General features: G+C 34.4%; 1 protein-coding gene across 1 annotated transcript; it reads left to right on the forward strand.

Annotated features, from left to right (window-relative positions):
* Positions 1 to 1,159: 1,159 nt before the first annotated feature.
* On the forward strand, positions 1,160 to 9,657 carry LOC148618071 (uncharacterized). Its single transcript, XM_088585930.1, has 11 exons — positions 1,160 to 1,332; positions 1,841 to 1,886; positions 2,396 to 2,567; positions 2,930 to 3,099; positions 3,734 to 3,795; positions 4,880 to 4,929; positions 5,763 to 5,925; positions 7,043 to 7,114; positions 7,401 to 7,453; positions 8,141 to 8,244; positions 8,649 to 9,657. The coding sequence occupies exons 1-11, from the start codon at positions 1,237 to 1,239 to the stop codon at positions 8,828 to 8,830; spliced, it is 1,170 nt and encodes a 389-aa protein (XP_088442056.1). The 5' UTR covers positions 1,160 to 1,236; the 3' UTR covers positions 8,831 to 9,657.
* Positions 9,658 to 12,889: the final 3,232 nt, after the last annotated feature.

A 12,889-nucleotide genomic window follows, 5' to 3' on the forward strand; every position in this document is an offset into this window, starting at 1 on the left:
ATATTTAGGAAGATCATAATCAAAGTATTACGTGTATACAAGAAGTATTCAAAACCAAAACTATCGAAAGAGGAAGACAAATCCATCACCGAGAGGTTCTACCACAAGCAATGCAAGGAATGAAGCCTCAGTGTGTTACGTATTTTCAAATTTGGGATACTGCAAGATTTCATAAGTAGGGTATATAAAATATGATATGATTCGGGGTCAGACAAGTCTGACTAGTGGGTTGATGGAAACCCTTGGGGACATTAGGTCCACCAGTGACCTTTCGGTCATAGTTAAACTGAAGTTGGGTATGGTATATGTTGTGTAAATTAATTATACGACGAATTTTGATTATTAAGTGGGGTGCATGATATCACTAAATTAAAGTATTGCGGACACAGATTGTTATGTATAGGGTAAAACATGTTCAGACGTTTGAATCGTCTTTCATCTTCCAATAACTCCCGACCCGTTTCATAGTAAATCGATTCCCTGCTGGCGAAAATAGGTAATCCTGTTACAATACGCGCAGCATCAAGTTGTATTTAAAATAAAAAAAACTATTACTATTATCAAGAACACACCCGTCCCAGGCTTCTTAAGCGTAGCGTATACCATGACTGGACGAATGAAAGTTAGATAAATTCTGGCTAAATATGTTCTACAAAGAACGTATTTAAGTTTTCTAAGAACGGATATTTATTTTTGCCAGCAGATTGCATAATATTGTCTAAATGGGTTGAAAACGTCCCGTTCGAACCAAACGTAATACCTAAGTGTTAATGAGACGAAACAAATTCAATGGATTGGTTTTGAAATAATAATTCAACGTCTAATTCAATGTTCTAAATCAGAGGCTTACAGTTTTTATGAGTACAATTTGTTAAAACTGTTTACTTAAAACTTTATCTATTTACCTTTACATAACGATTACCCGGAAAATAGCGCAAAGTTGGAGCATCATGGCGCGGAGGATATTGTGAATATTTTAAAAAGGCGCAAAAAAAAACATGTGGTCTCTATTGAATGACAATGTAAAAAAAAGATGCGACGTAATCAATCAATCAATAACAGTATCGACTAGAAACTCCCTATCAATATGCTGCTTTCTTAGCTATTTTGAAAAATTGGATTTTGTAAACATACAAAATAGTGCAGCAGCTGTCCCCAATATAGTGTCATAAGGATCAATATACACGTGGCCTCAACGTTATACATTCTTCACAGTATCTTAGATTTTGTGTAAAAATGAATTTGAATCTTCATTTGTTTCTGATTGTTATACTCCATTTTAGATCAGCATTGTCGAAGATATTTGATGTGACTGGAACGAATATTCAAAAGGTACGTAGCGATCATAACCATAGTTTAGATGTAATTAAAAAAAAAGAGGGGGTGGGTGAGTGGTGAACTGGTAGGGTAAGTACGGCTCGATTGTTTGACTATACCATACTGATCATTTACGTTTTGAAACTGGAAAGACAGACAACAACCCCGCCTAAATTCCTTCCCAAAATGATGAGATTTGATAAACATTACATGTGCCAAAACAGGAGAAGTCGTGAATGGGTTTTCTTTCTACATAGTATATCCCCTATTCTATAAACAACTAAGTCTCTTTTATACCAATATAAATGAGTGATCAAAAATAAATTAAATAATTTTAAAAAAAAATTGAGTGGACCAGAAAAGAGGAAGAATTACTTGTTTTTCTTCTTACATCTCACATACAACTTGTCTCTTTGTTCGGATGTGTGATGATTTATTTTCCTCCTGACGGGCCTTGCATATATATATATCCCCGGTCAATTATTTTCCCCCTTTAAACCAATGTATTCTTTCTCTTTTACAGCTGCAGAATGATGGGGTTTTTATGATCATCTTCGTGACAAAGAGTGGTAAATAGTTTATTTTCGCGTTTATTATGAAACTTTCAAGGGCCATATATAGATACAGGACTAAGAGATAACTAGATTCGTAAAACAGAGTTGAACACTATACGAGATACAAATATACTCGAGATCATATGATGCACACTCATCCTAAACTCTTCTTTCTTACTTTCAATCAAAGTTATAACTTTATAAGTTATCAAAAGATTTTATGGGGCACATGAATAATTACAAGAAATTCTGAATAGAGCGGGGATCCAGGGTATAATTAATTTTTTGCGCATATTTTGTCAAAATTTTGCACGAAATTACCAAAATTTTCGACAAAAGGGGGTCCAATACTGGACCTCCACTCCCTGGATCCACCACTTAAGTTTAGTTTTATTTGATATTTAATCAAGTTTGTATATGTGTTTAAGAAAATCGTACTGTATATTCTACATTGTACTACCATGTTGCAATTTAAAAAAAATGACCATTTTCCAATTTAACACAACGCTTTGGGTTTTTTTCAGATTGTTATGAGTGTCGGGTCTTGTATCCCAAATTCGTCGCTGTATCTCAGATATTCGTTGATGAGGAAGCACGTTTTGGAAGAATTGAACATGCCGGTCTGGCATCACAATATAATATAGAATCATTTCCTTCTCTGTTGTATTTTAGAGCGAACTCAAAAAGGGTTGAAAGGTAATGACCTAAGAGAGATAACTCTTTTTTGTTTGTTAACCTCAAGAAATATTGATTTATGCATGTAATAATTTATTGATTGGTTGTCTTTAGTTCATTGTTTTCCTTATACACAATTCAACAAACATTTAAATTAACAAATTATTGTGATTTATGTACATGATCAAACGAGGAGTAATGGTAATTTCTAATGTTTATGCATTCATTCTAAAAAAAACCTTAGGAACTTTACAAAAATAAGCATAGTTTATGCCATTCAGTGGAATCTAATTCTATGGTGAAATGGGTGAAAACCGCCGAGTTAAATCATTTTGTAAGAAAATAGTAACTGGAGTCTTGAGCAGAAAGTTCTTTCTTTGTAGAATACGAATTGACGTTACAGTCGAAAGTATCATCAACTTCATCAGTGTAGTTGTAAAAAAAGATTTTATGTACATGGACATACACTATACAGTAGAACTTAACCAGGCTAACTTCGATGAAATTCTGGATACACCTCGTCAGTTCAAAATGTTACTACTCTACTCAAACGGTAACAATGATTATATTTTTCGTTCATTGAAGGGCCACAGACTGCTTTTGCAGTTTTATTTTACCTCTTGATTTGGTAGTGCTGTTGTCTCTGGTTCATTGCCCGTTTCTCTTTTTTATGTGTCGAGTGGGCCCGAACAGGCGATGATTCATAGGGGCTGAGCCGACGTACGCCCTTCTAAAATTTAGATGTTTTCACAAAGTCTACCCCTAAAAATTGTCTTGCCTCTCATTGCTTGGCCTTTAGTAATAATTACGCTCGCTTACCTGAAATCCTGGATCCGCAACTGCACTGAACACCATTTCCGACGAATGTTCTTTTGTTTTAATGCACATTATCATTTAATTTTACTGCTGGGTTCGTTCTCAAATGGAAATTTTCACCATGGCCTTGCTTCTCACTTTCAGTGTATACTAGTAACATCCGACTGAGGTTTTGAATCTATTATTTTTTACTTAGATTTTTATCATATTTATCGGTTGTGTATGTACTGTAAGTTCTATTTCTCACATACATCGTAAACGTTTTTCGTATCATTATGTACATGTATGATAAGGAAGAGTCAATGTGATAGTATCATAGTCAGTCCGTCTGAGTGTGTCACTACATGTACTATAATTATCTTTTACTGTAGCGGATAAAGACAAAGTAGAATGGCTTGACGATGTTGCTGAGATCTACAAAAATGATGACAAAGTTAGTATCCTGTGCATGTAAATTCAAATTCTCTACGAAGCTCACCAAGGCATTAAAACTCTTTGCCGATATACACGATACACAAGTGACAAGAAACACATTTGTAAAACACACGTATTCATAAGGTTTGTGTCGATTTTTAAAGCAGGTCGCAGAAAAGAGGGTCAGTCAGTGCAATGTGGATCCTGAAAAATTCAAAAGATCTTGAGATTAAAGGATACTATAGACACTGTGAAGACAGCCTCATATCTTGACCTACACTTAGAAATCGATGGTAAAGGAAAACTATTGACCAAACTTTACGACAAACGTGATGTCTTTTCGTTCAAAATTGTCAACTTTCCTTTCATCTGTGGGAACTTCCCTTCGGCCCCTGCGTATGGAGTGTTCATATCACAACTCATACGTTATGCCAGAGCTTGCCGAAACTACGCAGACTTTTTGTATCGCGCTAGAACTCTAACAAATAGGCTTCTGGAACAGGGTTATGTTGCTACAAGATTGAAGTCATCACAACAGAAGTTTTATGGTCGTCATCATGAACTCGTGGATCGTTATGGTGTATCCATCTGCACCATGAAAACTGATTTATTCAACGGTTCATAGTTTTCCTTTCCTCGTTTGTCTACCCCAGACTTGACTTTTATGAGCAACTCGGCGGATGTTTCTAGAAAAGCAGAGGACGCTTACCCTACCGGTGCACCTGGTCCATGCTCCCAGTTTATATTGGCGTCCGAGTTGCTCATTTGCTTTTGTTACTTTGTATGTATGATTTTAGTTACTTTATGTTCTTTGTTGTGTGTGTCTGTTTACCATGTCTGGTCTTTGTCCCTGGATTACATTCTTTTGATTATCGCTATAACCTTGGTTCCCTTGATTACTCTTTCAAAGAGTGATAACTCTTATGTACATGTATCTATTCAATCTTCTTCCAATATTCGGTTTTGGAGATCGAGTTGTACATGAATATTATGTACTCATTGTGGATATATTATATCCAATGAAGTAACCTCTGTTTATGTTTTATGTTTCTTAATTGTATAAGACGACTTTCAATACTGTTACATTATTTTTTATTCTGAAGGTTATTTTCTGTCGAATGAATGTTGATCTGGAAGGAAACCTTAGAGGAAGGTAGGAGTTTTTTTTATTCTAAAGTCATGCAGTTGTAAATGCTTTTAAAAAATACTGCTCAACCAATAATATAGTCATGCTTAAGCAAGCGAAACCATTTTTATTAAGATACTCTGTGGTCCCGCCAAAGAAAACTTATTGGTTTGGGTCTTTTAATGGTACCTCAACACCATTTTGATATTGCCCCATCAATAGAAAAGTTAAAAAACGCTTCCCTCATCATTTTGTTTGGCTATGAACACCCCCATCGACTTTGGCAATAAAAAGGTAAAATTTATAATAAATGCTTCTCTCCCGCGTGTATTTTCATGAAAAAGGTTTGAGAACCAAAATTTAATTTTCAGTACGCAAGACATATCCAGTTGACACATTGTACATGTACATGAATATATATATATTTTGACAGTACATGTCTCTAAATCATAACTATAAATATCCGTTTGATCGATTTCTGCAGACGGTTCTTGAAAAGCCGAGGGCGTTTATGATTACCCAGCAAATGTACATTGTCCTTCGTCCTACTACATGTTCTTGTGAAGTTCAAGTAGCTCAAATAATTTTGGTTTGCAGCTATATTTATAATAGTTGTTTTTGTTGTTTCAATATTGTTATTGTTTTTGTTGATGAAGATGTAATTCGTTATTTACGAATACGAAAAAAAAACTTATTTAGATTCGGTACATATAATAACAGACAACATAACCTCTGATTAGCTTTTAACCGAAACGAATTTAATTGTTGTACTGTTTTATTTAATTATCGTCCTCTTTTGATAGAAGAGTTTTCTAATTTTATTTCTCCTTTACGTCAGCCTCCAATTTCTAACAATACAGGTTCAAAGCCAAAAAGTTTCCACAACTTTATTGGTACACTAACGACGAAATTCCAGAAAAGTTAATGTATGGAGGACGTTTCGATAAAATGGAGCTAACAACATTTGTACAGGATAAAACAGGTATTAGGAGATCATTACACGATGGATCTCTAACAGATGGAGTAAGTATTTCAATTAAAAAGAGGTGACTACAAAAGAGTAATCAAGGAAGCAAGATTCTAGCAGAAATCAAAAGAATGTAATCCAGGGACAAAGACCAGACATGGAAAACAGACATACACAACAAAGAACATAAAGTAACTAGTGAAATAATATATACAAAGAAACTAAATAAATGTGCAACTTGGACTCCACTAAAAACTGGGAGCATGGACCAGGTGCACTGGTAGGGTAAGCGTCCTCTGCTTTTCTAGAAACACTCGCCGAGTTGCTCATAAAAAGTCAAGTCCGGGCTAGAGGAAAGAGGAAAGGAAAACTGTGACACGTTAAACAAATGATATTTACGAAAGGACGATATGTTCACGTCATTTAGTGTCATTTAAAAAAAAAACATTAATTTTAAACTATATTTGTATAACTCTTCTGTCAGAGGAATACCGGTATTTTATAGTATGTCACTCAGCAACTCTTCTGTCAAAGGAATATCGGTATTTTATAGTGACTCTTTTGTCAAAGGAATACCGGTATTTTATAGTATGTCACTCTTCTGTCAAAGGAATACCGGTATTTTATAGTATGTCACTCTGTAACTCTTCTGTCAAAGGAATACCGGTATTTTATAGTATGTCACTCTTCTGTCAAAGGAATACCGGTATGTTATAGTATGTCACTCTGTAACTCTTCTGTCAAAGGAATACCGGTATTTTATAGTATGTCAATCAGCAACTCTTATGTTCGAATTCTTGTTCATTCTATGTAACTTAATCTTTAACAAAATGTTAGAGAAACATTGCATATGAAGTCCTGCTGTTTCGTGATTATTTTTTTCACTTCTTTCATCTGTTTTCCGAGATAATACGAGATCATACACAGAAAACAGAATACACTATGAATTGTACAAAGAGAAATACTAGTAACTCTAGCTTGTTTGCGAATTTTTCCTATTATATTTTTAATTTAAAACAAAAATTTATATCTATAAAAATTCCTGAATGTATTCCTAATTTTGTTCTTTTTCTGTAGGCTGATACCCTAATTATGTTCTTTTTCTGTAGGCTGGTACCCTAATTATGTTCTTTTTCTGTAGGCTGGTACCCTAATTATGTTCTTTTTCTGTAGGCTGGTACCCTAAAAGATTTTGATGATTTGATACGTGAGAACAAAGTTACGATTGCCAACGGCAAAAATATGGTAAGTTATCAATAATAATTATGTTAGCTCTGCACCCAAATCCATGTTTACATGTACCTTGGTAAACCTACATGTAGCTCCGCCATTTTCTCAACCGAAGGTAGAAAAAACTTTATGTGGTACTAGTGTTTTTAAGAGAATTTTAAGGTCAATATCCAGAGTCTTTCAAAATGCTTCAAATGTTTCTTTATATTAGCTTATCGACATAGTTTCCATCATACTGTGGTTGAAACCAAATCACATTCTTTTTATTATACAAGTTTTATAGAAATATACCATTTTGCAGGCTAAGGTCGTTAAAAAAGCCAGAACCCTGGTAGAAAATTACGAAGATAAGGAGTAAGTATATTTCCAACTATCTAAAATGCTAATTTTACCTTGGGGCAAGAGATCTAAGAATGGTTGGTGTAGATTATAATATACTGAAACAGTCCATTTTTAAATGAAAATGTCAGCTTATATACAGGATTCTCGGGACAAGAAATCTATGGTACTTAGGTAAAAAAACATTGAAACTATTCATTTTATTTACACGAACTGTCATCCTAGAATCGGATGAGACAGACTGTATTTATTGTATCTTTTTTCACTTAAGACATTAAAATACAAAACGGTTTTTGTTCCATTAAATAGTCTATCTTATAACACATCAGTGTGACATAAAATCGGATTCACTATTTTCTAAAATTGGGTCTCGAACAGACTTAATGACGCTAACCCTTCGTAGGGAAAATCACCGAGTATTTTGGACTACATTTTAATCGACAGACTTTCAAACAAAATATGTAGTGATTGAAAACAAAATCGGACTTCTTTGATTTTATCATTTTCCTCTTAATGATTAATAAATTTTTGCACTCTCTGGCTCGTAACATCAAAGTATCAAATTCTTCATAGAAGGTCGACACCACGGAACAGATTTGTTAAAAAATCACCCTAGATGACGCTTGCTATTATGTTTGTACTATATTTGGTACAAGGCTCTGGTAGGTAAAACAATTTACCGATATTTTGTTTTTTTTACAGAATGGCTGAGTATTACCTTTACTTGTTAGAGGAAATAGAGTACCATGAAGATACTTCTATAATTGACGACGAGAAATACTACCTCATCCGAGAAATAATGAATGGTAAAAAAACTTTATATCGATAGTTTATTTTTGAAAGTTTAATATTGTGATAAATGATTTTTTACGGAGGGCCAGATCTTCAGTAGTACATATTAGAATATACAGAAAAGAAAGTAGAAACATCGGGAAAGACAACAACCATATCTAAACATTGAAAAAACAACAACAACAAAAGGCTATTTGATGGTGAAAGTCGTACACCCGAGCACGGTCTGCCTTCGGTGTACAATGTAAAAATCTCACAAAATACATGCAGTTTTAGTCCGTCGGATCTCTTGCCTGTGACTTGCTTTTTCTCAAGAGTTTATCATTTTTAAAGTAACATATTCTCTCTTAATACTTGTATGATGTCTATTGTTCTTTCTTTAACCACATGTGATTATGTACACTCTATTTATTTATAGAACACGGACCTAAAGAACACGAAATGTATTTAAAGAAGCAAAATATAGTTCGGCAATTCTTCGTTCTGCTTGGCGACAAACTGGTACAGAGAAACTCCAAAGAGTCGCCATTTGTATTGTCAAAAGAGCCAAGGCCACACAAACATAGTCTGAAGAAGATACATGTACACGAGGAGTTATGAGAATACATGGACCTAATGGCCAAGTCGTTGTACTTAGACAATAATTTGGAGTATTCGATTTAACTTTATAAAAATATAAAGCACTCACGATAAGCCCACTTCATGTTAGTTACTTGTTATCGAGTCTCACAGGCGCTTAAAATTTGGATTCACTTTTATTTTTAAAGACAAATTTGAGTGTATATACATCATCATTTTTTTCCAATTCCAGTCCTTCCTTCAATAGAAATTGAAGATCTTTTGCTGAAAAATAAACAATAAAAAAAAACTCATCATTAACATTACATTAGTGTTTCTTTTCAAAAGAGAAACCTTTTTGGCTCATTGCAGATTAGATAAACTGACAGTTTCTCTTTTAGTCTGGCCTTATTTTCAATATGTCAAATTTAGTCAAGCTTTTTTTAAGACTTTAAACCAGTTTTATTCAATCGAAAACGTTTAAATGTACTTAGCGTAACTACTTACAGTATGCATGCCTAATTATATTTTGTAATAATTTTAGTGTTTTTTTCTCGGCTGATTCTCTTGATCGTGTGTTTTTTTTTCTCGGCTGATTCTCTTGATCGAGTGTTTTTTTTGTCTCGGCTGATTCTCTTGATCGAGTGTTTTTTTTTTCTCGGCTGATTCTCTTGATCGTGTGTTTTTTTCTCTCGGCTGATTGTCTTGATCGAGTGTTGTTTTGTCTCGGCTGATTCTCTTGATCGAGTGTTTTTTTTTCTCGGCTGATTTTCTTGATCGTGTGTTTTTTATGTCTTATCTTTATTTTCTCTATCCCTTTATAGTCTGTAATTATTAGTATACGTTTGTAAAATAAATATCTAACCAAATTCATGTTTCCTGTTTTAAAATGGCATTGTGTATTGCTGAGTGTCGTAAAAATTCTAATAATGTGAAATGTTTCAAATCCTTGATTTTTTTTTCAAATTTCCGATTTCAAGTTTTATAGTAATCTGATTTGCTAAAATTAAGATAAGGAAAAATTAAGAAATAAATCAGTAACCGACCTCTGAAACCAATTTCGTGAGGTCATGTAACTGCTCTTGGTGCTAGATTTGCTACAAGTCACTCTTTATATAAAAGAATATATGAAAACGTTTATTGATTGCATGTATCCCTCTGATTCAAAATCTACTAATTATTCACACAGTTAGTAATGGCGTTATCAGAGATTTTAAGTAGCTGTCTTTGTAAGAATCATGCAAAATCTGAAAAATGTGATACACCCCAAAAAAGTCTGCATATTTTTGTAATTAAGTTGTTTTATGGGTCTATACTATGAAATTTGTAATAATTCATTCAAATCTGTCTGATTTTAGGAGATAATCAACAGTTAAAATCAAGTAGTTTCTATTGTATTTGAGTGTAATTTACAGAGTTATCTCCCTTAATTTTAAAATCTACAGTGCATTCTATGTAATTTTTATCTCCTAAGAATACAGGTTATATGGAAAAACTTAATGTTAATTTCTGTTTATTATGACAATTCAAACATAATATCAAAAATAAAAATATGTAGGCTTTTAAATAATGAATGACATTTTGCACAATTCATGGCTGGGGTGCTACTAAATCACATAGATGTTCTGTATCATACATATAATAAAGAGGGACTAGCTAGGTCCCTGTACAATTAATTTCAGACGTCGGATTTATAGAAAAAGGAGTCACGGTTTCCAATAAAGAGATGAACATTTAAGAGTTAGAGATGGAGATAGTTGGCCATATATCGCTTTACTACTGGCCAAAAATTGTCACCCGTCGGAATAACCTGTCCAGCACTTATTCATGTACAATTAATCGATCAATCAGTCGGTGAACACAGCAATTAAGCGTTCAAGTATAAACATGACGTTTACAAATGGCATGGGATATCCACAAACAAAACTTATAGGGAAGTTACTTCTATGACCTTGAATTTATCCACTTTAGAAATATTATCCTTTTCACTTCCACTTAAGATACTAACAACAAATACCCATCTGACGGTATATATTTGAATTAATGTGATTTATATTCAAAACTGCTTAATAGATAACAAATTCATAGCTAGCATTGGACCAAAAAGTAAAGTAAGTTTACTGCTATACATGTTCACGTAATGTAAAAGATGATGGTATATGCTTTTAGATAGACATGTAGGTTAAGTATATCGGAAATGGGACTTACATTCGTCCAGGATCCTGTGACAATACAAGTTAAAAGGAATCGTCGACAAGTGCAAAACCACAAAGCAAAAGTCTGAGACAACCAGAGGCGGAGACCAAATCACTAAAAAATACCAAACAACTCCATAAATTACAACCTAAAACACTTCAAGAGATCAGGTTTGTGCACTATAGTCAGCGTCTCCCGCTTTTTAATCGACACCGTCGTGCGTGTCTATGTAACACCTGTTGTACGTGTGCGTGTTTTCCCAATAACTCCAGGACGCTTACCTTACCGGTGCACCTGGTCCATGCTCCCAGTTTTTAGTGGAGTCCGAGTTGCTCATTTACTTTTGTTACTTTATATGTATGATTTTAGTTACTTTATGTTCTTTGTTGTGTATGTCTGTTTTCCATGTCTGGTCTTTGTCCCTGGATTACATTCTTTTGATTACCGCTATAATCTTGGTTCCCTTGATTACTCCTGCAGGGGCGTAGCTGCCTATACGCAAATACGCAGTTGCGTACTTTCGGAAAAAGTAACAAAAATAAAAACACACATTTTAAAGATGAAATAAAGGTTATTTATCACATATGCATACCATGAACGTAGTATAGGCTCTGAAAAACTGGCTCCAAAATCGTTAAAATTCAGGAGTTTCCCTCAGGACTTTGCCTTGCCGGACTCATTGGGGGTCTTGAGCGACCCCCCCCCCCCAAGACCCCTCGCCGTAATTTTGCGTACAACTAAAACAGGCCTAGCTACGCCCCTGTCCTGCTTCCTTTAGAATATCCTTCGTTTTGAAACAGTTTATATATCAAAGAGTAAAGTCTTAAAAGTGGTTAATCGTCAAATATTCACTGTCACTGGTTTTGGCTTACTTTCAACATCCGAATTTTGTTTGTACATGTACAGGTTCCATGTATTGCAGGATTTGTAAATAAACTGTATACAAACAAAAAACATCCGAAATGGTACGAATGCGATATGTTCTAAAATCGGGTGACTTCCGCTAGAATATTGGTTCCCTTGATATAATTGCGTGTTTTTCGTAACCGTGATGACCCGAATGTTTTCAAACATCCCAATGTGATCATTTTATCTTTTAATGCAAACTTCCCGTTCCAATACAAGCAAAAAAAAATAAAATAAAATAAAACACGCATAGACATGTGTATGATATATTTTAAAAGAGGTGCGGTGTAGCGATCTTTGGGTCGCTTATGATATTGACCAGTGAACTTGTTCAGGAACCAGATTGAGCAACTGGCGATGAATAATTCGAAATACCGGGACGCGCTAATGTATATGACCTATATATAGTCTTGTAACGAGCCCAAGTGCCTGAATCGGAAACTGGGTAATGTTCAAAGCTAACCGATCATTTCATGTAAACTCCCCGTTCTCGTACCAGCAAGAAACACACGCGTAGAACACGTGGGTATAATACTTTAGAGTTACATTTTTCCTCATATGAAGCAATAAATGTGACGATATGGCGGTAAACACGGAGAGGATCTACAGCATTACGTGGCGTATAACTACGTATTTATGCAAATCATATGCGAATAGTAAGTACTGAAAATACGAATGCGAGAAGTCGCTAACAATATTAGCGACTTAGTAATGATAAATTATGCGTATTCGGTGAGCAACATTTGCAAGGATGCAATATGAATACAGATATTTCTCTAAGGACAAGCCTATCAAAATTGTCGTACCAAACGAGAAGCTTAACGTAGTTTCCCCACGCCTCTTAGTCATAGATCTCTTATCAAGAAGGCCTACATCTACTCATTTCTGAATAAAAAAAAATACCCATGGGAACGACCATTTTATTTTTGCAATTTTACTGTCAAGCCGTTTTTTTTTTTAGATTTACGTAGACGAGGTCGTGACATACATACTCTCCCT

Source organism: Perna viridis, chromosome 5, assembly GCF_037379345.1.
Source record: "Perna viridis isolate PV_CMFRI_1.1 ecotype Kerala chromosome 5, ASM3737934v1, whole genome shotgun sequence".
NCBI classification, from domain to species: Eukaryota; Metazoa; Mollusca; class Bivalvia; order Mytilida; family Mytilidae; genus Perna; species Perna viridis.

Excerpts from the sequence above, each read along its gene's own strand:
- LOC148618071 (XM_088585930.1), top strand. The coding sequence starts at position 1,237 with ATGAATTTGAATCTTCATTTGTTTCTGATTGTTATACTCCATTTTAGA. Across the intron at positions 1,887-2,395 it reads CATCTTCGTGACAAAGAGTG|ATTGTTATGAGTGTCGGGTC; the intron begins GTAAATAGTTTA and ends GGTTTTTTTCAG. Across the intron at positions 2,568-2,929 it reads AACTCAAAAAGGGTTGAAAG|AATACGAATTGACGTTACAG; the intron begins GTAATGACCTAA and ends CTTTCTTTGTAG.